The sequence below is a fragment of the Trachypithecus francoisi genome, unplaced genomic scaffold, assembly GCF_009764315.1.
Source record: "Trachypithecus francoisi isolate TF-2019V2 unplaced genomic scaffold, Tfra_2.0 Lachesis_group20, whole genome shotgun sequence".
NCBI lineage: Eukaryota > Metazoa > Chordata > Mammalia > Primates > Cercopithecidae > Trachypithecus > Trachypithecus francoisi.
Window position 1 is genome coordinate 38,411,347 of NW_022681466.1, and position 27,662 is coordinate 38,439,008.

The following is a 27,662-nucleotide window of genomic DNA, read 5'->3' on the forward strand; positions in this document are numbered from 1 at the left end:
GGGAAGAAAAGGGTGCTAGCTCCTGCTCCAGCCACATTCCCTCTGAGTGACTTGTGGAGTCTTACTGGGGAAATCAACTCTCCTTTGCCTCAATTAGCAGTAAAGCCTACACAAAGACACCGGGAACATGATGGCAAGAGAAGGCCACCCGCTTCTCTACACCCCTAGATGACACACTACATGATCCCAGTGGAGTACACAGAAAATTCCAAGGAGATCAGAGGCCAGGGGTCCTTGGTGGAACCATGGCAGGGAAAGTATCAGAGACAGAAATATGAGGCTCTGGGTAGTGATAAAATAAATTGTTTTAATGGAAGGCTTTCTGAGACTGCAACTTTTTCTTCTGCTATCAAACAGCCAGTTTCCCTGCCCTGGGGTTTCTTAGGGAGTGCACGGCTGAACTCCTGGCCCACAGTAAGCTGGCATGTTACTCTGACACACTACGTTCAGTCCCTCCAGGGATCCAGAGGTGTGTCTTAATGTCAGGAGACTGGAGTTAGCTGGTAGTTAGTCCAAGGTATGCCATCCCCATGAGTGTCCAGACCCGAGGGAGGGGACAAGGGGCTTCACTTCCCACTTAGGGTGTTTCTCCATGAAGGAAGAGAGAGGGGACAGATCACTTTTGAAATTTTGACTCTGACCTTTACAAAGAAAACTATTAGACACTTTAGTATTATATACAAGGCAGAGGGGAGAGGACACAAAGGGGAAATTGCACTTAATTACAGTAGTTTATAGTTTACAGCCATTAGACAAATTTACTTCTTTAAAAGAAATCTCAAGATCATTTGGGATGGGGGCAGGGGAGGGAGTCTGCAGATATTTACAGTGTGTTTGGCTCAGTTCAATAGCACGTGTCCTCCTCTCCTCGTTTCAGTAACAGATTCAAGTTTTCGTATCAGTTTGTTCAGTGAAGGATCACAACGTAGACAGTGCGGCTTTCTTGCTTCCTCTTCGGCGGTTCCTTGTCTCCCACCTCCAGGACAGACAGGAGTCCTTGACATCGTGGGAGAGGCATCGTGGCAATACTGCACAGAAGGGAAGCTGGGCTTCAGGATGTGCCTCCTGAGAGTGGATTGTCTGAGGTGCCAGCAGGACGTCCGTCGGGTAAGCAGGGACCTCTCGCAGGTGCTTGTCAGGTCACTGGGCTTTTCCACGACAGCTGCCCAGAGTCTGATGGTGTGGAAAACACGGTCCTTGTTGCTGCGCACAAAGTAAGTGATGTGTAGGCATCACCAGGCTTGCAGAGGACACTGCAGAGAGAGAGGAGGGAGAGTACTCAGCTGTGTCATTTGGCAGGGACATGGGCCATTAGTTTGGCTTCTCTAAGGGAGCTGATGCCCAACTCAACCAGCAAAGGGCAGCAGGTGGAGGGCTGGGGGCCTCGTGTCTGCTCAGTTCTGCAGTTTTCATGCTGGGGCACACTTCCTGCAGGAAAACCTGGGAGCCGGCTTTCCTGGCCACTTCAGAAGAAAGAAGTGAATTGTTGAGGGCCTTGAAATAGTCCTAACTTGCTGACCTTAATCCTGAAGTTGGGCCCCTCTTTCTGTGACGGTGGCATTTATAGAGTGCTCAGTGTGCTTGAAAAGGCAGCTGGATGGTGAGCTCTTGCCTCTCATGGAAGCAAGGGTCTCTTCCTAAGACCTCTAAGAGCTGAGGGCTCCTATGCTAATGCTTCTCAAACTTTAATGGACCCGCAAGTACCAGAGAGCCTGTGAAAATGTGGATTCTGGTTTAATTCTGACTTGTAGGCCTGCGGTGGGCCTAAGAGTCTGTATTTCTAACAAGTTCCCAGGGTGTGCCAGTGCTGCTCACCTAGGGCCGCAAGGCCAGAAAGCACATGAGAAAATGACCACTCAAACTACTCATCAGGAAGGAGCTTTGCAAACTGCAAAGTGCTTTCTACAGGTTTCTTACTTTGGCATAAGAAACCCAGAGGACCAGGGAAAGGATCCAAAGGCTGAAGGCCTCTGATGCCATCCTTGTGGGTGGACCAGGGCAGGAGGCCCCAGAATGGCTGGAGAAGCCCTCAAGAGAAGCCACCTCACCCAACTCAGGGCAGCCTCGCCCTCCAGTGCCCGGGCCTTATTCATTTGAACCGTCATGGAGCGTCCCTGCTCTCCTTTTCACTCCTGGGGAGTCTTTTTGTCTCCCTGTGTCTCCTCCTTCCCTTTTGCTTTTGTTGGCATCTAAGGTTCTGCCTTTGACTTAGTGGCTTATTCTCTCAAGATCTCCCCCAAACACACACACACACACACACACACACACACACACTTACGCCTACAAATACTACTAAAGGCCACTGTTACCACATTGATCAGTGCTGCAACCATAACCCTATATGAGGATACCATTATGTCTATTTGACAGATTAGGAAAACAAGGCTAAAAGAGTCAGTGAATTATCCAAGGTTTAAGAACTAGGAGAGTGTGGAGCCACAGCCTCAAACTAGCTGTCTAGGTGGCCACTCAGAGTGTGCTCTTTCAATCATGCTTGGAGGTGAGGAGCCTTCTACTAAGTTTCGTGCTCTTGGACAAGTTACTCTCTGTGTGCCTCAGTTTCTTCCCCTATAAAATGGGAGTTGTTGTGTAATTCGACGAGTCAACACCTGCGGAGTCCTGAGAGTGGTCCTTGGCACAACTGTTATTATTAACATGGGGTTCTTCAGCCCAAGCCCGTGCTGCTCCTCAGTGCTCTTAAGAGTGGGGCTGAAGGCTGGGCGCGTTGGCTCACACCTATAATCCCAGCACCGTGAGAGGCCAAGGCAGATGAATCATGAAGTCAGGAGATCGAGACCAGACTGGCTAACATAGTGAAACCCCGTCCCTACTAAAAATACAAAAATTAGCCGGGCATGGTGGTGCGCACCTGTAGTCCCAGCTACTTGGGAGGCTGAGGCAGGAGAATTGCTTGAACCTGGGAGGTGGAGGTTGTGGTGAGCCGATATTACGCTCCTGCACTCCAGCCTGGGCAACAGAGCGAGACTCGGTCTCACAAAAAAAAAAACAAAAAAACAAAAAACAGAGTGGAGCTGAGCAGTGTGTGCATGTGAGGAGACAGGCTTCTGATCCTTCTACATTCTTGAGACGTTGGTCAGGGTCCTCTGATACCCTTTGCCTCCTCTTCCTCCCCTGGCCCACCCCCACTCTCAAGTCTCTTTACTTCTCACTATCAGCCTTTTTCCAATTTTCAGATTTCAGGTGGAGGAGAGAGAAAACGGCTTGTGACCTTGCAGGTTTCAATAGAAGAGCAAACAAGAAGAGCAGATAAGGAGACGCCAGTGAGATTCTATGACCTGTCATTAGGGATGGGCTTCCCAGCTATCAAATGTTTGCTCACATAATAAAATGGTGGCAGAGCCCAAAATGTTGTCAAAGGAACTAGAGTTATTTGCCCCCTTCAGAGTCTAAACACAAACATCTGATAAGGGGTGCACTGTGGTCTTTTAGAACTGGAGGCCCAGCACATGCAGCCCCACGGGGGCCTGGCCCAGAAGATCTCTGAGAGACCGCGGGGCCCTCCATCTGAAAGGTGCGGTAGCTGTGGCAATGTGAAGGGCATCCCCACTCTAAGAGGATTTGTTATATAATGGTAAGAGCTAACATTTTTCGATGTCCTACTGTGTGCCAGGCACCATACTAAGGATTTCAGAACCATCACTGCCTCAAATTCTTACATTGACCCTCTGAAGTAGGTGATTATCATGAATTCACTTAACACATGTTTGAGTGCCTACTGTGTACTTAGCACTTTTTTAGACACTGGAGATGCAACTGTAAACAAGACCCTGCCCACGTCTTCACAGACTTTACCTCCTAGTGAAGGCTTTGAATAATAAGTAAACAAATGCACACATACACACACACACACATAATACAACTTTAGGTGGAGATGAGCACTCCATAGAAAAATAAGCATACAGGTTAGGGCAGCTTGAGGAAAAAGAGATTACCTTAGATAGGAGAATCAGGTGAGCCTCTTTGAAGTGGTAATATTTGAGCTGAATGAAGTGAATGGGCAAGCATGTAAAAATGCACAGAAAAAAAGAGCTCCGGGCAGACACCACAAATGCAGGAGTCCTGGAGTGGGATCTCTTCAGCCCTGGCACAGCTGAAGCTGAGCGGGCGATGGAGGGAGGAAGGAGGTAAGAACAGTGACACTGGCAGTGGCATAATCACATAGGATCCTGTATGTCTCTGTTTTAGTTAGGTTGTCATGGAAAGCTATTGGAGAGTTTTGACAGGGGATTGACATACTTGATGTCTCTTTGTAAGAGATCACTCTGGTGAACAGACCCTAGTGGGGCAAGGGTGGAAGTGGGAGACAGGCAGGGGCCACCTAAGGAGATCAGGGAAAGACAAGGGGGCCTGGGCTGGGACTAGGACAGTCCTGATGGGAGTGTGACAAGAGGCCAGATTTAGGATGCATCCTGTGGGCCCCCTAGTAGAACTTATTGATGGACCGATGTGATGTGGAGAGAAGAATCGGATACTCTCAGCTCGCTCACTTGAATAACTGGTGCCAGTTTTGGAAATGGAGAAGCCCATGGAGGAAGCAATTTTGATAGGATGAAATTAGGGCAAAATGAAGAGTTCCTATTTTAGGCACGTTGAATTCAAGAGGCTTATTAGATATTTTAGACATGCATCTGTCCCTGCCAAAGAAGCACTGGATTTGTGAGTAAGCGCTCAGGGAAGACTGGACTGCAGATAGAATTATAGGAGCCATCGGCGTGTACACTTGACCTAAAGCCATGGGACTGGAGGAGATCACCCAGGTGTGAGCATAGATGAGAAGAGGCCAAAGAATGAGGCCTGGGGCCCTCCAACACATAAATGTGGGGAAGATGAGTTGTCAGCTGAGGAGATGAGAAGTGGCCAGTGCCATAGAAGAATCAGGAATGGTAGCATCCTAAACTCACATGAAAAAAAGGAGGGAGCATCAGTTGTGTCAAAGACAGAGGATGAAAAGTAACCATTGGATTCAGCAGCAGGGAGGTGTTCGTGAGCTGGACACAGTGAGGTGTGAGGACAAAAGCCAGTCTGCACTGATCTCAAGAGAGAATTGAGGGTGAGGAAATGGAGACAGTGAGGACACATAAGTCACTTCTATGACCATGAACTTATGTGAGATTCATCATAGCTCCATTAATTAAAAGTCATGAAAAAATGCTCATCATGACTGGCCATCAGAGAAATGCAAATCAAAACCACAATGAGATACCATCTCACACCAGTTAGAATGGTGATCATTAAAAAGTCAGGAAACAACAGGTGCTGGAGAGGATGTGGAGAAATAGGAACACTTTTACACTGTTGGTGGGAGTGTAAACTAGTTCAACCATTGTGGAAGACAGTGTGGCGATTCCTCAAGCATCTAGAACTAGAAATACCATTTGACCCAGCCATCTCATTACTGGGTATATACCCAAAGGATTATAAATCATGCTGCTATAAAGACACATGCACACGTATGTTTATTGTGGCACTATTCACACAAAGACTTGGAACCAACCCAAATGTCCATCAACAACAGACTGGATTAAGAAAATGTGGCACATATACACCATGGAGTACCAGGCAGCCATAAAAAAAGATGAGTTCATGTCCTTTGTAGGGACATGGATGCAGCTGGAAACCATCATTCTCAACAAACTATCACAAGAACAGAAAACAAAACACCGCATGTTCTCACTCATAGGTGGGAATTGAACAATGAGATCACTTGGACACAGGAAGGGGAACATCACACACTGGGGCCTGTTGTGGGGTGGGGGGAGGGGGTGGGGAGGGATTGCATTAGGACATATACCAAATGTAAATGAAGAGTTAATGGGTGCAGCACACCAACATGGCACATGTATACATATGTAACAAACCTGCACATTGTGCACATGTACCCTAGAACTTAAAGTATACAAAAAAAGTCATGATTATAATTCCGGTTTGACAGATGAGGGAAGTGTGGCCTGGAGAAGTGATAAGTAAGTTGGCCAGGGTCTCACAACAGCAAGGCTTGTGCTCTGCACCCCTATGTAAAAGCACCTCTTTCAACCCCCTCGACAGGGGGAAATAAATGCCTTTGCCACTTAAAGTCCTTTTCCCAAACTCAGAGCCGCTCAGGGATGCCAGCAGGGGAAGTCAAGAGTGACCCAGCTTCCATGGGCTGGGTGTTTCCTTTGGGACATGCGCTGAGTAAGTATTTTACAAGTCTTAATCAGTTAGTCCTTTCCGTGATCCCATGAAAGAGGTATCACTATCTTCATTTTACAGGTGCGCAAACAGAGGCTCAGAGAGGCTTAGACATTTCCCTGAGGTCACACAGGTAGACAGTGGTAGAATCTTGAGCCCAGATCTGCCTAACTCCCAGGTCGATGCTTCCAACCATCAGAACACTCTGCTTCCCTACCCAGTGAAGAAGCTGGGAGAGCGGGAACAGCTGAAGGGGATAGATGTTGAGGCCACCTCCCTCCCCTCTCCCCGTGTCAGCGCCCTGACTAGTTACTGCTCTGGGGGCCCTCTCTTGACCTTCCCATAAACTAGGAAGTCAAGCAGCGGGGAGAGAACGTTGTGGAAACAGCAGTTGGCTCACAACCTGCCTACACTTGTTCTAACTGAGGTCAGTGCTTGCTGTGGTCTTGTTTCCAGACTAGCGGGGCATTGTTGAACTCAGGCACAAACCCACTCAGAGATAACTTGCCAGCACCCAAGAGTTGAGGAGGAGGGAGAGGTATGTGCTCTGGAGGGGACAGATGGCAGTAGATGGAGAAGGATTCTTGGCAGCGAGAAGTCCCAGCCTGGAGTTCCTGACCTGTAATCCCCAAGGCCCTTGGGGCATGTCTGCCTTGACAACAGGAAGTACTGGGATCAGACAGATACAAGTACAAATCCTGGCTTTAGCTTTATACCTGCATAGCCTTAGGTTGCTATTACGGGTGCTTAAAAGTGGATATTGGAAGATGAACATTGTTTAATGGGTCTGGAGTGAGAAAACCAGTCTGGAAGTCCAGCTGTGGAATTTATGATCTGTTTGAACTTGACCAGATCCACACCTGTCTTTGAACCTCAGTTTTCTGCTTTGTAAATCAGGTATAAAAATAACGACCTTGCAGAATGGGTAAGAGGGCTCTCCAGGAAATGTAAGCTAGAAAAGCATCTGGGGTGCTTCTTGGAATATGGAGGCATCAAAAAATACGAGTTCCGCATTCATTCATTCGTTGTTATTTACTGAACATCTAATATAGCCCAGGCATTCGGCTAAGCCCAAAGGGTATGAGTGCTTTGAGAGGCCCTGAACTATTTGCTTTTTTCCTGGGAAGTGGGTGAATGGGGAGTCTGTGTATCAGCAGGAGAATGGGAAACAGGGATCTGGAGCCCAGGCCCAAGAGGTAGGATGTGCTTGAGAGATGGTAGTAATCCTGAGTCATTTTCTTATCCCAGCCTCCTTTGACTGCATGTAGACCAAGCACTGAGTTGGATATTGAAAGAGTCACTAGGCCGGGCTCAGTGGCTCACACCTGTAATTCCAGCACTTTGGGAGGCGGAGGCGGGCAGATCAAGAGGTCAGGAGTTCGAGACCAGCCTGGCCAACATAGTGAAATCTTGTCTCTACTAAAAATACAAAAAATTAGCTAGAGGTGGTGGCATGTGCCTGTAGTCCCAGCTACTTGGGAGGCTGAGGCGGGAGAATCGCTTGAACGCAGTAGGAGGAGGTTGCAGTGAGCTGAGACCACGCCATTGCACTCCAGCCTGGGTGACAGAGTGAGACTCCGTCTCAAAAAAAAAAAAAAAAAAAAGTCACTGGAATGGGAGACAACTATCTCCTAAAGGATCACAGACGGGAGAGAAAACAGGGAGGGTGCTATCACTCTGAGTACTTGACTATGTACTAGGCATTCTGTTAGGCACGTTGAATATTTTGTGAGATGGGGGTGGGATTTTCCCCATTTACAGATGAAGAAACTGAGTCTCCCAACAAGCAATTAACTGCCCAAGGTCACATACCGGGGGTGATGGAGCTGAAAGTAGCTCAGGTCTGCTGGCGTTTCCTACCACTGTACAATGCCTCTAAAATAGCACTGCTCGGGATGTGTCCCTTTGACCCGAGCAAGGTGCATGCTAACTGCCTGGGTCAGTGCACACATCAGCAAGTGAAATGCTCCAAGAAGCCCTGCCCAGTGGCATTTAACTTTATGGAATCCAGCAGATCCCCCAACATATTTGACCAAGAAATCCTTCTCTCCCCTCACTTGTATGTCCTTGATACTTAGTGATACGGTTTAGATGGGTGTCCCTTCCAAATTTCATGTTGAAATATGATCCCCAGTGTTGGAGGTAAGGCCTAGTGGGAGATACTGGATCAAGGTGGCAGATCCCTTATGAATGGCTCAGCACCATCCCCTTGGTGATAAGTGAGCTCTCACTCAAGTTAATTCACACAAGATCTGGTTAAGAGTCTGGGATCGCCCCTTTCTCTCTCTTGCTCTTTATCTCACCATGTGACATGCCTATTCCCCTTTTACCTTCTGCCCTGACTGTAAGCTTCCTAAGGCCCTCACCAGAAGCAGATGCTGGCACCGCACTTCCTGTACAACCTGCAGAGGCATGAGCCAATTAAATGTATTTTCTTTGTAAGTGACCCAGCCTCAGGTATTCCTTTATAGTGATGCAAATGGACTAACATAAAAAACTGGTACTGGGAGTGGGGCATTGCTATAAAGATACTTGAAGATGGCCAGGCACAGTGGCTCACGCCTGTAATCCCAGCACTTTGGGAAGCCGAGGCGGGTGGATCACCTGAGGTCAGGAGTTTGAGACCAGCCTGGCCAACATGGTGAAACCCTGTTTCTACTAAAAATACAAAAAATTAGCCAGGCGTGGTGGCCCGCACCTGTAATCCTAGCTACTTGGGAGGCTGAGGCAGAATTGCTTGAACCCGGGAGGTGTAGGTTGCAGTGAGCCGAGATCACACCATTGCACTCCAGGCTGGACAACAAGAGCAAAACTCCGTCCCGCCCCTGCCCAACAACAACAACAACAAAAAATACTTGAAGATGTGGAAGCAGCTTTGGCAATGGGCAACAGGCAGAGATTGGGAGTTTGGAGGGCCAGAAGAAGACAGGAAGATGAAGGAAAGTTTGGAATTTCTTAGAGACCTGTTAAGTGATTGTGACCAAAATCCTGATAGAAATATAGAAAGCAAAGGCCAGGCTGATGAGGTCTCAGATGGAAATGAGGAACTGATTGGGAACTAGAGCAAAGGTCACCCTCCTTACACCCAGGCGGAGAACTTGGCTGCATTGTGTCCATATTCTAGGGATCTGTGGAAGTTTGAACTTCAGAATGATAAGCTAGGGTATCTAAGGGAAGACATTTCTAAGCAGTAAAACATTCAAGATGTGGCCTGGCTGCTTCTAATAACCCACAGTCAGCTATGGAAGCAAAGGAATAACCTACATTTGGAATGTTGGAATTTACATTTAAAAAGGGAAGCAGAGCATAAAAGTTTGTAAAATTTGCAGCCTAACCCTATGGTAGAGAAGGAATTCAAGTGGCTTGTGGAGCAACAACTTGCTAGAGAGGTTAGCTTGACTAAAGAGGGCCATGTGCTAATAGCCAAGACAATGGAAAAAAGGCATTGAAGTATTTCAGAAATCTTGTAGGCAGCCCCTCCCATTAGAGGCCCAGAGGCTTAGGAAGAAAATATGGTTTTGGGGGCTAGACCAAAGGCCCTGCTGTTCTGCACAGCCTTCGGACACTCATCCCTGCGTACCTGCTGCTCTAGCTTTAGCTCTGGCTCGAAGGGCCCCAAATACAGCCCAGACCACCACTTTAGAGGGCTCAGTCTGTAAGCCTTGGTGGGTTCCATGTGGTGTTAAGCCTGCAGATGCACAGAATGCAAGAGTGAAGGAGGCTTGGCAGCTTCCTCCTAGATTTCAGAGGATGTATCAGAAAGCCTGGGTGCCCAGGCAGAAGCCTGCTGCAGGGGCAGAACCCAGAACCCCCATAGAGAACCTCCACTAAGGCAGTGCTGAGGGGAAATGTGGGATTGGAGTCCCCCCACCCCCACAGAGTCCCCAGCAGGATACTGCCTAATGGAGCTGTGGGAATGCGCCTGCTACCCTCTAGACCTCAGAATGGTAAAGCCACTAGCAGCTTGCAACCTCAGAATGTAAAAGCCACAGGGCAAATCTGCCCAAGGCCTTGGGAGCCCATCTAGCACACCAGTGTGCCCAGGATATGGGACATGGAATCAAGGATTATTTTGGAGCTTTAAGATTTAATGCCTGCCCTGTTGGGTTTCAGACTTACGTGGGGTGTTACCCCTTTCTTTTGGCTGACGTATTTCTTTTGGGATGGGAACATCTACACAATGCCTGTACCACCATTGTATTTTGGAAGTAAGTAAATAGTTTTTTATTTTACAAGCTCATAGGTGGAAGGACTTGCTCTTGAGTCTCAGATGAAACTTTGGACTTTTGAGTCAATACTGGAATGAGTTAAGACTTTCAGGGACTAGTGGGAAGGGATGATTGTATTTTGCAATGTAAGAAGGACATGAGATTTGGGAGGCCACGGGTGGAATGATATGGTTTGGATGTGTGTCCCCTCCAAATCTCATGTTGAAATGTGATTCCCCATATTGCAGGTGGGGCTTAGTGGGAGGTACTGGATCATGGGAGCAGATCGCTCATAAACGGCTTAGCATCATCCCCTTGGTGATGAGTGAGTGAACTCATGCTTGAGTTAGTGCACGTGAGATCTGGCTGTTTAAAAGAGTCTAGGGCTAGGCATGGTGGCTCACACCTGTAATCCCAGCACTTTGGGAGGCCAAGGCAGGTGGTTCACTTGAGCGCAGGAGTTTAAGAACAGCCTGGGCAACATGGCAAAACAAAACAAAAAAAAATGCAAAAATTAGCCCGGCATGGTGGTGTGCGCCTGTAGTCTCAGTTACTCTGGAGGCTGAGACGGGAGGATTGATTGAGCCCAGGAGGTTAAAGCTGCAGTGAGCTGTGATAGTGCCACTGCACTCCAGCCTGGGTGACAGAATAGGACCCTGTCTCAAAACATAAAAATATAAATAAATAAATGAATGAATAAATAAATAAATAAATAAATAAGCCCAGGGCCTCCCCCTTCTCTCTCCTCCTCCCACTCTCGCCATGTGATGCACCTGCCCTGCCTGCACCTTCCGCCATGATTGTAAACCTTCTGAGGCCTTCAGCAGAGGCAGATGCTGGCATCATGCTTCCTGTACAGCCTGCAGAACCATAAGCCTTTTAACCTCTTTTACCCAGCCTCAGATATTTCTTTATAGCGATGCAAACAGACATCGCTATAAGCAATAAATTGGAACATGCCAGCCGTGAATTTGCAATTCCTGTTGGAATATAAGACCTTAAAACAAAAACAAAAAAGCAGAATTGCCATCAGGTCTCTTCCAGAACTCACTTCTGACCCTTTGCCTTAGGAACAGAGTTTGTACAAACTGTCTTCACCTTGGGTACCTTCTGCTGTCAGGAGGCAGCACCTTTACCCTCATTTTACCTCACTGTGCCCTTCCCATTCCTCCTGCTCTTTCAACTTGTTGGAAGAATGTTTCCTGAGTGGAATATAGTAACTGAACTTATTTTTATTTTATTTTTGTTTTTTTGAGACGGAGTCTCGCTCTGTCTCCCAGGCTAGAGTGCAGTGGCCGGATCTCAGCTCACTGCAAGCTCTGCCTCCCGGGTTTACGCTATTCTCCTGCCTCAGCCTCCTGAGTAGCTGGGACTACAGATGCCCGTCACCTCACCTGGCTAGGTTTTTGTATTTTTTAGTGGAGACGGGGTTTCACTGTGTTAGCCAGGATAGTCTCGATCTCCTGACCTCGTGATCTGCCTGTCTCGGCCTCCCAAAGTGCTGGCATTACAGGCTTGAGACATCACGCCCGGCCGTGAACATATTTTTTACTCTTGTTCCTGACCACAAAGACAAGAGTGGCAGCAGTTACCATAGAATTTTAAAGATGGGTAGTGGAAGACAAGTATTTGGAGTCAAAGACTAAAGCCTGAAGGTCCAGCTCTAGAATTTATCATCTGTGTGACCTTGGGCAGATCACTCTTCATCTCTGGGCTTTAGTTTATTTCTTTGTACTTAGGAGGTTGCAGTAAAAAGAACACAATGAGACAATGTTCATGAGAAGTATAAACTGTAACGTGCCACATGAGTAGTTTTCATCCTAAGTGTAATAATCATCCTCATCATCACAGAAATGAGTCTATTGCCAGACTCCTGAAATATCTGGGGACATGGAGACAATGTCACAGCAGTTCTGGGAGGCCACTCATGCAACTTCAAGGTCGGCTGGCCACTCTGTCCAATGGAGAGGAGAAGCCAGTAGGGGGCTGGTGCAGCGTCTCAGGGAGCATCTTAAAGTATTTTGATTAGGAGACCATTTCCTGAATTCAGAGGACTTGTTTCAACAAGCAACCATCAAAGTCAACTTGGGAAAGACAGGAATAATTAATCATGGTCCTGTCTGGGGCTGACCAAGCGGCAGATGGATTGATAAACCTTTCAAAGGGGAAGGTATTCCCAAGGAGGGCCGCTGCGCCTGGCTGCCCCCCGATTGAGATTTGTGAGCACAGATAAATGTTTTCCCTGCTCACTACAAAGAGTGGGAACTCGCACGGGAGTCGAAGGGCAGGGTAGCGAGGAGTTGTCCTTTCATGTATTGGGTGAGAGAAGAGTGACAAAGCAGGTCCCACACACCTCTCCCTCTACGCCCAGCTCCGGAGTCCAGCTGCCCTGGCCGTGTGTGTGTTGCAGGGTCCAAGACACCAGTTACTTAATCTGTGCAACCTTGCTGAATCCTCAGAAAAAGCAGATGTTACAACTCTCACTTTAAAGATGAAGAACTGAAGGCTCAGGGAGGTCAAGGTCACCAAGCAAATGGCAGAACTAGGAGTAGAACCCACCTGCTCCACCTACGCTCTAGGGCTGGGAGGAGACTGGGGCAAAGGAAAGGATAGAGAACCCTGATCCCATGAAGGAACCTCCTGGGAAGCCCATGGCGGTGGATGAAGTGTGATTTGCAGGGCTCAGATGAAAAAAAGACCATCAACAAGACCAAATTCTGCTGAGAGCCTCTGACAGGAAGTTCAAGGTTGTCACCTACTTATCTAGTAATCGATAGAGGCCAAACAGTTCCCACGCTGCACAGACCCCAGCTACTAAAAGGTTTCATTGTGTTACTCTGGAATCATCGCCTGTATTCAGACAGCTTGTCCTGTTTTCTAACTCTTGGTGTCTTCTTGCGGTCCAGCTGTCCAAGCTGCAGCAACGAGCCTCGCCATCAGCTGCCTGTCTTTTACTATTCCATCACCTCTATTCGGAGGTGAGGCTTAGTCATCAACTGAAACAGTGACTAAGCCTCTGGATTCCCCACTTTCAGTGCACCAGGAAGTTGATTCTAAATTTCTTGATAAAACCGCAAGTGGATGCATACCCCTAGAAAAGCCAGGCTGTCTACTGGGAGTCCCCATGGGTTGACATAACTGGGTCATTTCCGGACTTACGGCATTCTGGGTCAAAGGCAGTCAGCCTCAGGACCTCTGACTTCCTGGTTACTTTCCCCACTGACGACTTTGTGGATCCTCAGGGATCCCTCTTGCAAAGCACGAACCTCAGCAGGGGACCTGTCCTCCTGAGCCTTCCTTGGAAATACCTTTTCCACAATCATTCTATTAGGGAACACTCAATCTCAATGTCTAAGCCCTCTATGTCATCCAGGCTCCAGCAACCTATCAAACTTCTGTCCTTGTTTAGTGCTCTTACTGGGGAATCTGGGGGAGCAACAAGCCCTTTCAGCCTGTGGCCTTTTCTTCGCCCTGGGACCTTAAGGATTCCCTTTGCAAGTAGCAGGGGGCCTCAGAAGGACCTAACTTCTGGCCAAGTCCATGCTTGCCACACCCTCTGCATATCAATAGCCTTAGTCACACCCTGCCCACACCCCAACCCCCGCAAATCCTGCTGGCATTACCTGTTTACTTGAAGACATGTTGGTGAGTGTACTGATGCTGCTGGTATCTGTGACCACCATTGCAGATGGAAACCGGGAGGTGTGGGAATACTGGGGGGGTTCCTGCTTGTGTGCGTACACTGGAGAGACAGAGTAAAGACAGAATCAAGGTGCATACACAGGCACATACACAGCTACGGAGCCCCCATCCCACACCCCACACCACAGCTCCCATCTCCCCAGGCAGATAAAAGGGGTGGTGGTTATAGCGGGGATTTCTTTTATGAGTTATCCATAAGATTCATGTAAATTCCAAGTCACATGACCAACTCCCGAAAGCATGCGGATGCTTGGCTCTGAGGGAGAGATCAGACTGTTCTCAGAACATGGGGCCTAACGGGGAGGCCTCCGGTATGGAACGGGGGTGAAGGTCACTGGCCATTGCCTCAGCTTGCCCTTCTCATGCAGGGAGGCAGGTTATTTCCTGGTCCGGGGCACCATGGGCTCTCTCTTCATGGGTGGCCAGGCCTGCTGGGCCTCAGCAGTCCACAGGTCACTGGTGACCACTCTCTGACTGTCCCACCCAGGCCTGGCCACTGAGGAAGCCTGGCCAGGTGAAGGGATAGGGGTAAGTGGGGAGCACATTGCCACGCTCTGGGAGGATGGGAAGTGGGGCACATGTGGTCTCAGACTGTGCTACAGGCTGTGGCAGATTTTCAGAAGCCACTAAAATGTGATTGGAATGTGAGATGGTGCTCAGAAACCAGCTCCACAGGCCTGAGTGGGGACTGAGCCCTGAAGATAGAAGGCTGGACTTGGCTGTTCTCCCCCAGACCCACAGCTTATCCAATGCAGCTAGAGAAGAAACACAAATCTCTTCCACCATCATTGCCTTCTAGGAGTCCCTTTATAAATAATCTTGATAATTCTTTATGCTTACCAAACGCAGTTTACCCCTATGTTTATTTCATGCTCATAATGACCCTAAATGCATACTACTTCCATTTCGTGGATGAAGAGATTGGGCTTAGAGTGGCTAAGTAACTTGCATTAGGCTATATAGCTGGTAAATATCACAGCCAGGATTTAAATCCAGGTCTGTCTGATCTAAGACTAGTGCTTTATACTGAACACTTCCTTGGGGTTTCTGAAGCAGAGAAGCCATGATTCCTCCCCAAACTCCTGTGTCAGGGGCTACAGCCAGACCTGGCCAGAGGATTGGAAGCCTGGGACTCAGGACAAAAGGCAGAGATTGGATGAGAAATAAGTGGTCGAAAGGTAGGCTTGGGGTAGGTATAGAAATTGGATATGAGAAAAAGTCTGTGTGCAGGGATGCAAGGGTGGCAAGGAGGAAGAAACTCTAATGCCCAGGACGGTGTGCCACTGGTATTTTTCACTTGTGTTCCTGGTTCTTGATTAGAGGTGTTTGTGGTGTATAAATAGGAGGACACAGGACTCTAGAAGATTCTTCTATTTTAGGGAAGGCAAACGGGATGCAAATTAGATGCCAACTCTGATCATCTGATAATGGCTGCTTGGAAGTTGAGATTGCAAAGGCTAAGTTGAGGTTCACTGGGAAAAGATGCTGGTGGTTTCTGGGTGCGATCCTTTCCAGAGGTGTTGGAATGGGAAATTGGCGGTGTGTGTTCCACATGCTGTCTGACTCCAACTCCCCTTCATCTGTAGGCCTACACTGTCCTCTTCAAACCTTTCCCTGGGAATCTCAAGGGTAGAGGAGAGGACTAGAAAAGGTACAGCAACACACACGAATTATGCTTAACAAACTGTCTTGGGCCGGGCGCGGTGGCTCAAGCCTGTAATCCCAGCACTTTGGGAGGCCGAGACGGGCGGATCACGAGGTCAGGAGATCGAGACCATCCTGGCTAACACTGTGAAACCCCGTCTCTACCAAAAATACAAAAAACTAGCCGGGCGAGGTGGCGGGCGCCTGTAGTCCCGCTACTTGGAGGCTGAGGCAGGAGAATGGCGGTAAACCCGGAGGCGGAGCTTGCAGTGAGCTGAGATCCGGCCACTGCACTCCAGCCCGGGCGACAGAGCGAGACTCCGTCTCAAAAAAAAAAAAAAAAACAAACTGTCTTGGTCGGTTGATCATAGGCAGGGAAAAGCGACCAAAGCAATAAACTTCTCAGAAAGTTCAGACCCAGAGAGGGAAAGTGGTTGGCCACTGAGGGTCCTCAGTGCTCCCTCCCTCCACATGCCCGTGTCCTTACTGTGTGAGTTCTGCAGTTGAGTCACAGCTGCCATAAAGGGCTGCTGGGCCATGTGGCTGCCTGGGCTCTGCTGCATGAGGGGCTGCTGGTGAGGGCTGTGCAGCTGCTGGGAGAACTGGACGGGCTGCAGGGCTGCCAGGCTGCCGGCCACACTGTTGATGACAGGGACACTCTGTGCTTGGGAAGTGTTGAGGCCTGTGGGAGCAAGAGGAAAAGATCAGAGACAGCTCCTGGGATGAGAAGAGGTGAATGGATGTCATCATTTGAGCCCCTGCTCAAAGTCCCAGTCACTGGGCTGAGCCTGTTACATAGGAGATTGCATGGGAGGTGAGTTTAAAGAAATGGAGACTTGGAGAGATTAATTTACTTGCTCAAATTCCACAGTGAGTTGTGGGTTGGAGACGGGCATTAAACAGATCTGACTAAAGCCTGAGAGTCTCCCGAAGTCATCCTGTGACCTCCCAAACTTAGCTTTCTTGAGGTTAGCAGGGCTTTGGAAAAGCTGGCTCTGCTTGCCCACTCCATCCATGCCAGGCTGTGAGAGAGGCTTGCCCTGGTGCCTGTAGGGCAGAGTTAACTGAAGCACAGGTTATTGCCCAGATCTGTCTGTCCAGTAGAGGGCAGGAGTGTGCAGGGACCCAAATTTTGATCAAAAACAACTTCCATAGTCCCAGGAGTGTGAAGTCTGGAGACCCTTATTTAGTAGACTGTACAAAGATCCCTAGAGATGTCAGGTGCCAACTCCCTTGATTGTAACAGAGACGGGAGAAAACACTGGAACTCAGCCAGTCTATGAAGTGGGCATATCTTATCGGGCAGCATAGGGCTTGTGAAACTAAAAGGACCAGGTTTTAGAAAGAGGAAGTAGTACATTAAAGGTTGTCTCGTGGCACTTATAGCGGGTCTTCCCATCTTTCTGCTCTGGGGATGTCAGGGCCTCTGCGACTTGGAACTGTGTCTGTATCCTGAGGCCTCTTTAGAACCTGGGCCAGAACTGGGAGGACTGGATCCCCTGGTACCCACGGTCTATCTCCTCCCTAAGAGCGACACAGAGGAAGACAGCTAAGGTAGGATCGGAATGGGGACAGGACGATCAGGAGAGAAGACACCTGGACCTACTTCCTGGGGCCGACTATGTTCCTGTGTTCTTGCTTTCTGGGAAATTGGGGAAAGAATGGGATGAAGAAGGAATCCAGAAAAAGGTCTGTTTTAGGTGGATGTGGAAGGGACACCTAGAGAGGTTTTCCTGAAATGGAGGCGGTTTCATAAGCAGGTTTGTGGGAAGTCATCAATGGAGATAACACAGAGTCCTCAACAATTGCCTACTCAGAGCTTTAGCCGATACTGTTATCAGGAACCTAAAAGGCGAGACCCCTGAGCAGAAAGGACAGGGGGATAATCCAGCTTCTGGCTCTCCTGGGTGGGGGCTGGGGGGTGCGATGCTCTGATCACCCTCAGAACAGCACTGTCTCCAGTTCCCCAGGGGGCTCAGCATCTCCTCAAGCCAGCATCTCACCAGATACCCTGATACTGTGTTTCACTTTCCTGCCTCCTGCTTACAGTCTCAGTCTCCCAGGAAGCCCCATGGATTTGCTGTTTGTGAGAAATCTCAGAGCACTGCTGCTGCTCTTTTTGGGAAACTGCTGCCCAGAAAAGCAAATGATCCTATCTAGAGTGGATGACATTTGAAGGCATAGTTCTGAAACCTGCGTGTGCTTCGGAAATCATCTGGGGGAGCTCTTTAACAAATACACATTCCTGGGCCCCACCCAAGACCTAATGAGTCAGAACCTTCAGAGGTGGGGCCCAGGAACCTTATTTTCAATGCAGTCTGTGATCCTAATGTGCCTCAATTCCAGGACTGAAAGCCTCTGATGTCATTCCAGCTCCCTCAGTGGGTAAGTCTTGACCTTTTCATCTGTTTCTGTTTCTGGGCACTGGTTCTTGCTTGGGAAGTCTGCTATCCAGTCCACGGAAGAGAGGAGGAAGAGAATAGGATGAAGAGGTGAGAATGAGTAGAGAATGAGGAATTGGCCCTGCCACATAATTTGTTACCACCTTCTCCATGGGCTTCTGCAATTCTGAGGCAGGGCCTGTGGTACTCAACACATCAGTCAGTTAAATAAGGATGCCTGCAACCAATTCTTCGTCCTGACACTCCGTAGTGTAGGACCTCTGTGTCTCAGCAGTTTTCTGGTGATTCTCACCATTCCTCATGCTCTGTCTACCCCAGTGTACACAGATACGTGTACACACAGCCATCCTTCTAAGGTCAGTGTGCACTCTGGTGTAGCCCATCTGAATAGGAAATTAAGGAGCATTGTGAGATGACAGAGAAATATGAGTAGAGGATATTAGAAAGTGCAAAATAGAAAGATATAGACTAGCCCCAGGGAAAATTTTAATTCACTTAGTACCTAAATATATATATATAAACCATATGGCAGTGAAAGCTTAGAATGGAAGAAATAAGTGGGACAGTTTGTTTATTATTTTGGTTGCAGAAATAAGTGGAATATCTTCTCCATGGGTCTTTTAATCAAATCTTCTAAATGGCAAACAAGCTGGTTTTAGGTGTCTTATCTCATTCCAAACTCTGATGTTAGTATAATTACCATATTCCATACACCAGAGGGCCCAGTCAAAAGGCAGTACATTTAAAATGATCATTTATATTATGAGTTCTCCAAATGCTTCCCCAGTCCCATTTTCCTTCTGCCAAAATAAATGCACTGTGTGTCAATTTCCAAGCAGCTAAGGATAGAGTTAGAGCCACACATATTCAATAAATTTGTGTGCTCCAATGGGCCTAGCCCTGTTCTGACTTCAAAGGATGCGTAAGTCATTCTCTTCAGAAGTGAGAATCCAAGTTCCGACCCTAGCTAGAGCTGATTTAGGGAGAGAAGAGGGAAGGAAGAAAAAGGCACAAACAAAGAGATGGCCAACATGGGCCCTAGACACAAGGAAGGTCAAGAGGACAATGGAGCGATACAAGGTTGAAAGAAAGATGACCAATGTGCTACCCTTACATCTCTCCCAAGACATCCAGTAATACATCCAAGGGTCACAAGGATGGTTTTGAGAAACAATGACTTGGCCTGAGCTGTCATGGTGAAGCTGAAAATATGCTGAATACTCATCAACATTAAAACTCTCAAAGAGACATCCAAAACCACAGTTCCCTTCAGCCTTCTCATGCCTCGAGATGGCCTATGTATGGGAGGGCACAGGCTTGCTGTTGAATATGAGCCTCCTGGAGCTGGAGGGACCTGATCCATCTCTGTGTCTTCAGGTGTGTGATGTCCCAAAGCAACCTATTTCTCCTTAAAGTTTTCAAAGCTCTCAGATACAATGGCAGTTTCCTTCTGGGTCCTCCTTTGGTGTATTTTCACTGCTGGCCAAGAAGATTTCATATACCACACAAAATTCCCCATTTAGAAGGAAATCTGTCATTGTTACTTCATCATGACCAAACATAAAGAACCTCCTCAAAAATCTACCACCTACTTAGTGACGGAATGAACTCAAAACAAAGTGTAAGATACCATGTTATACATATTCATGCTTTAGAGATTTACAAGCATGTTCATATTCACTGTCATTTGATCACTTCAACAACCTATTTTATAGATGAGGACATTGAATCTCCTAAAGGTTCAATGATTTGGCCCAGGATGCACGGTTGCTAAACTGTGACCGGGATACAAATCCATTCCATAATTTTCTCTTGTTTTAGGCTAAACAATCCAAATATTGGATTTAAGGAGACCGATGAGAAACTAAAGAAGTTAAACCAAATCTACAAGCATGGGTGAGTTTGAAGGAGACCTACAGTTATTTTTCACCGCACTAATTTGCTTCCCATTCTTCTTCTCCCTGCTCCCAAGTTTTCTGACCAAGAATAGAACTTACTTTGTGCAATTGCCATGACTCCAGAGAGGGGTGTCATGATGAGGTTTTGAGATTGCTGGGGGTTATGGTGGGAGAGGCTGTGGATATTCGTCAAGGTGCTGACTGGGGGCAAACCTCCTCCCGAGACTGAGATCTGATGGAGAGAAAAAAACAAGAGAAACATGGGTGGTCTTGGACCACAAAGAGCAGTTTCTAACATGATGTGACTTAGCGATTCCTTGGCATGGCTAGTTCTCAAATTCATTCCTTCATTCACTCAATAACAATTATTGGCTGGGCGCGGTGGTTCACGCCTGTAATCCCAGCATTTTGGGAGGCCAAGGCAGGAGGACTGGCTGAGCTCAGGAGTTCAAGACCAGCCTGGGCAACATGGTGAAATCCCATCTCCACAAAAAAAGAAAAACACAATTATTAAGTGTCTACTGTGGGACAGACACTATTCTAGGTGCTGGGGATAGAGCAGTAAGTAAAACAGACAATGATCCCTGCCCTCATGATACATTTGTAGTTGACTGTCTGAGTTACTAGCCAGCTTCAGAAATTACTAAGGGTTGAGGGAGATTAGCCATTATAAGGTTTCTCTACTTTTTCTACATCTCCAGTACACATTACAAAATTTTTTCTTTCTTTTTTGGTCAAGGATCCTATATTGTAATCGCCATTATATTTTAATGACAGATTAGTATGAGAAAGCTACTGATTTTTGTGTATTTACTTTGTACATGACCACTTCATTGAAACTTACTAGTGTCTTTTCCTCATTGATTTTTTTCCAAGTATGTAATTGTAATACAAGCATCTGATGGTAACAGAGTCTTTTCCTTGCTAGTATGGATATGTCTACATGTCCTACTGCATTGCTTAGAACTTACAGTATTAAACAATAACAGCTGTAACAGACGTGCTTGTTTCTGATGTTATCAGAAACGTTTCCAATGTTCTCCCATTAACTCTAGTTGTAATTATAAGGGCACCATCAGTTTTATACACACCTACACTTTTTCCATGATAAATCAGTTTATTACTTATAGTTTCAAAATAATTTTTTTCTTTTTTTGAGCTGGAGTCCAGCTCTGTCGCCCAGGCTGGAGTGCAGTGGCGTGATCTCGGCTCACTGCAACCTCCGCCTCCCGGGTTCAAGCAATTCTCCTGCCTCAGCCTCCCGAGTGGCTGGAACTACAGGCACCCACCACCACACCTGGCTAATTTTCGTATTTTTAGTAGAGACGGGATTTCACTATGTTGGCCAGGCTGGTCTTGAACTCCTGACCTCAGGTTATGTGCCCACCTCGGCCTCCCAAAGTGCTGGGATTACAGGAGGGAGCCACTGTGCCCAGCCTCAAAATAATTTTTAAAGTTATTATTAAGAAAGGACTGGCCCCTCTTATTCTGAACCCAGGCATGCTTGAGAGCATCAGGAACCATGAAAGGTGCTCTAGGGTTAGGATACACCAGATGTCTGAGTAACTCAACTTTCCTTCTTCCATCTTTCACTTCCCAGAGCTCTTCAGACTATAGGTCGCACACCAGCACCCTGGTAAGATGGTGTCTCCCACCCTGCCCTTCTGGTCAACCCCACAGCGTCCAGGGTTAATTTGAAAAAGAAAGAAAGAAAAAACCAAACAGGTTTGTTTGTGTTTTTAAAACAAGCATCAAGAAATGAGTTAGGGGGTCACATGACCAAGAAGGAATTCTGACCACATCAAACAAGAGAGAACCAGCCTGTTTGCTGGACTTGTTTTTCAAAATGTCAGAGTCATTTAAAAAAAAAAAAAAACAGTCCGTAACCTGCCTTCAGACTGAATCTCTTGGGTAATGTAGTTCCTTTGGAGAAAGTCAACCAAATGACAGTAATTTCTCTGCCATTTCAGCATTTGGTTAATGGTATAAGAGAAATGTGGAAGCCGGTGATAAAGATAATTTAAATGTGTGTGGCTTTAGGATTTGTAAAGTGCTTTCACTGATTGTCCTTAATAGATAATGACACAAGTAGGGCAGGCATTATTACTATCAGTCCCTATACTGCAGATTAAGAAACTGATCTTTAGAAGAGTTGAGACTATTTCTGTGTCACTTGACTCATAAGTGAAAAAGCCAGAGTTAAAATCCAGCTTTGCTGGAGCTTAAATCTTATCCACATACTAAGTTTGGGCAACCTTGATCAAGTTACTTCCCATTCTAAAATGCAACTATTATTTTTTATTTTTTATTTTTTTTGAGACAGGGTCTTACTCTGTCGCCAAGGCTGGAGTGCAGTGGCACGATCACAGCTCACTGCAGCTTCGAACTCCTGGAATTAAGCGATCTTGTCACCTCAACCTCTGGAGTAACTGGGACAACAGGCATGCACCACCATGCCCGGCTAATTTTTTAATTTTTTGTAGAGACAGGGTCTTGCTGTGTTACCCAAGCTGGTCGTGAACTCCTGGGCTCAAGCAATTATCTTTCCTCACCTCCCAAAGTAGTGGAATTACACGTGTGAACCACTGTGCCCAGCTACAACCATTACTTTCTATTTAGCTCCTGGACTGATGGAAGCTAGGGCACTGCTAAGGATATCAGTGGTGATCCTTACATGATAATTTGGAGAACCTGAATTATATTAATGCTGTCACTTATGGTCTGTTCACTATGCTAGGTTCTTTACATACCTATAGTCTATAATGTTGGTATTATTATCCCTATTTCATAGATAAGGATACTGAAATTTAGAGAAGTTAAGAAGTGTGCCCAAGTGGTAGAATTGGGGTTGAAAGCAGGCTATCTGCCACCACGGCCTGCCTGAGCTTTTCACCATCAGGACATACTGCTTGATACTGTGAAAGTATCCATATGTGCTTTTCTTTTTTCTTTCCTTCTTTCTTTTTTTTTTTTTAAAGGTTTGACATGCACAGACTATAACCCTAAACCTGGCCAGTTTTTTGTCAACGCATGACATTTGGGCATGGGGTTGGGTAGGGGCAGGCAGTACAACAGAGAGTTCAAATGGATTGACTTTATTTCCAAAACCAGTCCTTGGGGAAAGATTTCAAGGCATGTCCTACTGAAAATCAGCATGCAGAGACTGTCATTCCTAGAACAGGGCTGACCCAGAGAACAACAGAGCTGCAAGCAATCTTCACACCAACCCTATGACGTAGGCATCATTATCCCCCATTTTACAGATGAAGAAACTGAGGTTAAGCAATTTGTCCACCCTACTGCTGGTGAATGACCAAGCCAAGACTTGCACATACTGGTTCCCTTGCCTGCATTCCTTTTTAGCCATACTCCACTCTTAACTTGGTGGACCAAGATCCATGATGGACATGTTATTATATTAACAAGAAAACAAACTCTTGAATTTGGGCCTCTGATGATAGTGACACAGCGCATGCACTAGGGTGTTTGGAGACAAGAGAAAAGCCAGTCCCTGCGAACAAGCTTCCAGGTGTTTGCTAACGTTGAGGTGTACAGTCTTGGTCAATCATCAATCCAGTAATACACTGCCCAGTTAAAGCACTGCCGAACAGAACAGGAAGCAAAAAGCGTGTCCGCAGGCTGCATTTAGAGCGGCCCTGGCCTGGGTGAGGCAGCCTGCCTCTTAAAAGGAGTGGCAGAGCTCAACAGGAAACCCCAAGGACCTTCAAGCAATAAGAGCTGAGACCTGGAAGGTTTTTCCACACTGAGAAGTCAAGACCTCTTCCATAAGGCCCCCTTCTCCATTGAAGCCTGGGTAATCCTTAACCATAACTTGTTCGGGACACTCTTGAGAAGACAGAAAGACTTGTCTGTGCCTCTCACAGGTAACTGACACAAGTGGTTCTTCATATGGAGAAGAATCTTTCTTAAGGGATAGGTGGGAGTAGGAGAAGGGGGCTGCAAAATGCCTCCCCTAGGAGTGCCCTTTCATTTTTGTTTTCAGAGACCACGACCGGGGCGAGCAGCTCAGGTCCTCTGAAACCAGAATTGGCCGGGTCAGTGTTCCCCTCAGAAACCACACTTTGTTTTTCCTCCAGGGAGCCAGGGACTCAGTCACCTGTGACCCACCGTTTCTGTGTTGCCTACACAGCACACACGTCAAGATCTAAAATGGCCTCTGCACCCTGTTGCCCTCACCCATCCTGGCCCCGACTCTGGGAATGTGTGTAGCTCCACCTTCAGCATGAAAGTCAGGAACCTGCGGCTCCTCCCTCCCCTGAAAAACAGAGCATGACCCAAAGAATAGAGCTTTTCATTCTGTACCCTTGCCGTGTTGCAATGCTCCTGTTCTCCCATAAGCCACTCTCCTGCACTTGTGTTGCTACAGGATCAGAACCTAATCCTAATTAGAACCTAGTTTTATTAATTTTATTATTATTATCAATTATTGTTTTTTGAGACACCCGAGTCACACTCTGTTGCCCAGGCTGGAGTGCAGTGGCGTGAACTCGGCTCACTGCAACCTCTGCCTCCCAGGCTCAAGTGAGCTTCCCACCTCAGCCTCCTGAGTAGCTGGGATTACAGGTGCATGCCACCACGCCCGGCTAATTTTTGTTTTTTTTTTTTTTTTTATAGAGATGACGTTTCACCATGTTGTCCAGGCTGGTCTCAAACTTTCTGGCCTCAAGTGATCCACCTGCCTCAGCCTCCCCAAGTACTGGAATAACAGGTGTGAGCCACTGCACCTGGCCTAGAATCTAGTTTGATGTAGAAAATTCAAATTCAAATTATCCATTCTTCACCAAGTGTGCTAAACTTGCATCTGGATGTGGGGCTGGGGTTACAGATATAGAAAACTTCATTTAATGACAATGATATTGACATTAACACCACCACAACAACAATACTGCAGTTGATTGACTATTTCCCATGGCAAACACTGCCGAGTATTTCTCATATGTTATCACGCTCATGCCCCTGCCGAGCCTACTGTTACCACCCCTATTTTATAGATGAGGAAAAGAGATCATAAGTCATCCAGTAACCTGCTCAGGCTGCACAGTTATTAAGAGCTGGAGCTGAGATTTGAACCTGGGCAATTGTAACTTCAAAGCTGGTGTTTCTCCCTCCCTAAGCGTCGCCCCAGCCCATCTGCCATTTGTACTGTGATCTTCGCTGTCATGGCATCCCATGTCTTTGGCCGTTCCAGTTCAAGAAGCTTCTCCCCATCGCCTCCTATCCACGACATCCTGACTTGCTAATGACTCTCCTTGCGAGTACCAAGGGGATGGTAAGGAGGAAGAGGGGGCTTGTGTCAAAGTGAGGTGCTCTCTAAGTTAAAAAATTGGCTTTGGAGGCCTTGGGGGAGGGATGAATGAACATTTTATCAACACAAATGTCATTGGCAAGCCCCGAAACAAACATGTCCCACCGGGCTTGCTCCTTTATGAGGCATTCAATCAATAAAATGAGAGCAGAACTCTGTCAGATTTATTGGCTGGGTTCAAACCGAACACCTCTTCTACCCGCCGAAGGCTAGGTCACCAGCACTACCTCTCCTTTCCAACTCCGGACAGCCCTCATTTTCCCCTGCGGGGCTACAATGGTTCATTGTTTGAGGCAGGCCTTGTGAGAAGTTGTGTTTGTTTTGCCTCTTATCTTATCAGCTCCAGAGCTACAATGGCCCAGGTGTACTCACCATTTTACCATCAGGTGAGAGGAGATTGTGGCCTGGGTCCAGGCTGGCTGGGGAGACTTGCTGTAAAACCGACTGGCTGGTCACCATGGCGCTGTTGCCATGGTGACTGATTGTTGAGGAGGAAGTGACCTCATTGTTTCCCTGCTGGCTGTAGCGCACTCCTGCAAAACAACACAGACCCAATAGGGAACATTAGTGCCACCAGGGCCCTGGAACAATGACTCAGCACCCCCTGTTTTCAAGGGTGGGTAATAAGAAAATAAAGTTGCCTTCTCCTCCCCTGTCCACCCACAAGAAATATCGGCTGTTTTTCTCCAGGGTAAATATGGCATGTTCTTTATTTAATTCTAGAATATAAGCTCCATGAGGGCAGGGCATTTTTATCTCTTTTGTTTTGTTCACTGATGTATCCCCAGTGCCTTGGCACTGACTAGCCACTCAGTAAACTTCTGATGAATAAATGAATGACTGGATGGATTCTGTTTGTTATTGCTTCCGCATAGTTCTTTTAGGATACTCTTACTGGCTGGAGTATTTCTTTTATTCTTTAAAACGCCTTCTAGAAATGTTTGTTTCCCTGGCATCTCTTGTGGCGCTGCAAAGTATAAGTAGACCCATGTGACAAAGAAGAAGCCCTTGTCCAGTGACCCTTGAAAGAGCCATAGCTTAGGCGTTGGTCTCTGTGTATCACCTTTGTGGCCAGGCCCAAGAGGTCAGGGGCACGGACACAGGCAGAGCAGGACAGGGATGAAGCTGCGTCTAGGGGCTAGGCTGTAGAACTCACATTCCTTTGGTGGGGTCCCATTTGGCTGCCTTCCAGGGCACAGGGAAAGGTGCGTCTGCCGGGAGGTGGGGCAGACAGCACACACAGGCAGATGTGGATGCTTAGTAAACCACTGGAGTTTGCTCTGCAAGGGAAGGGTAGAACCAAACATGTTTACAGCCTCACTGCTCTGACCCTCCCTCTTGCTCGGGAACCAAAATGGAGGTCTGCTCTCAGGAAAGAAAAGTACTGGACAGAGATCAGGCAACTGAAGGAAGCCAAAAGAACGCCAAGAACCTGGGTCCAGTTTGCAGATGGAAGTCCTGCTTGATGTGCCCATGAAACAGTTAAGGACAAGGTTGGGGTTACATGGGACATCTCACCCTAAGTTCAGTGCTTAGAAAGACAGTGTTCTTGTTTTTTGCTTTGGATTTGACAAAAAGGTTTGGAGGACCCTGTCCTGCAGAGACCAAATACTCTAGGCATGGAATCATCTGGAGAAGTGGACCAACTCTTTGGCTGCACGTCTTCCTTTGCCCAGTTTCCCAAGATGAACCATCCCTGTATACTGATTCTGTTGGTTCTCTTTCATCCACTCACCCCCTGCCTTAGTTAGAGCCCCACCTTCCAGAGGAGGCTACAAAGTTCCCCCAGGGGCCAGGCACACTGCCATAATCAGTGTCATAATCTGCCTCTAATTCACTAAGATGAAGCTTACCAAGATGAGACTAGATGAGCCCCAAGCCAGTTTTCCTTGGATCTTCCTAAAGACATTACCCAAGGCTGATATGACCTAGAGCTTAAGAGGGCTGGGGAAAAAAAGAAAACAAAGGCTAAAGCTGGGTTCTAGTCTTCAAGAGCAACTTGTCTGAGTATGTAGTGGCTTGATGCTTGCTCTCTGAGCTTTTCTATTGGCCATTTTCCCCATTCTTTGAATCAAGGAGCTGCTAGTGGGGGTGGTGGTGACAGTGGGATGGCGCTGGAATTGGTGTATTGGTTTAAGGCACTACATTTTTGAGGAAGAACAGAAATCATGAAGTTAAAAGGAGGAAGAGCGTCCAGCTCCCCAAGTCAACAGCCCGTGCCCAGTACCCTGTCCTCCTGTGCATCTATTTGCAGCCCCCACGTCTCCTGTTTGCCATCGATGCCATCCCA

The 27,662-nt window shown here is 47.3% G+C and overlaps 1 protein-coding gene across 3 annotated transcripts in view; it reads right to left on the bottom strand.

Annotated features, from left to right (window-relative positions):
* Nucleotides 1-287: 287 nt before the first annotated feature.
* HNF1B (HNF1 homeobox B) overlaps nucleotides 288-27,662 on the bottom strand; it is a 59,749-nt gene continuing 32,374 nt past the window's right edge. The window contains exons 5-9 of one of the 3 annotated variants that reach the window (XM_033183848.1): nucleotides 25,745-25,905; nucleotides 20,146-20,278; nucleotides 16,234-16,428; nucleotides 14,024-14,142; nucleotides 288-1,253 (exon numbers count right to left, since the gene is read on the bottom strand). In XM_033183848.1, the coding sequence (XP_033039739.1) occupies nucleotides 1,233-1,253; nucleotides 14,024-14,142; nucleotides 16,234-16,428; nucleotides 20,146-20,278; nucleotides 25,745-25,905 (629 nt within the window). In that variant the 3' untranslated portion in view covers nucleotides 288-1,232. The remainder of the gene's footprint in view (nucleotides 1,254-14,023; nucleotides 14,143-16,233; nucleotides 16,429-20,145; nucleotides 20,279-25,744; nucleotides 25,906-27,662) is intronic. The other 2 variants (XM_033183849.1, XM_033183850.1) reach the window with 2 other exon arrangements.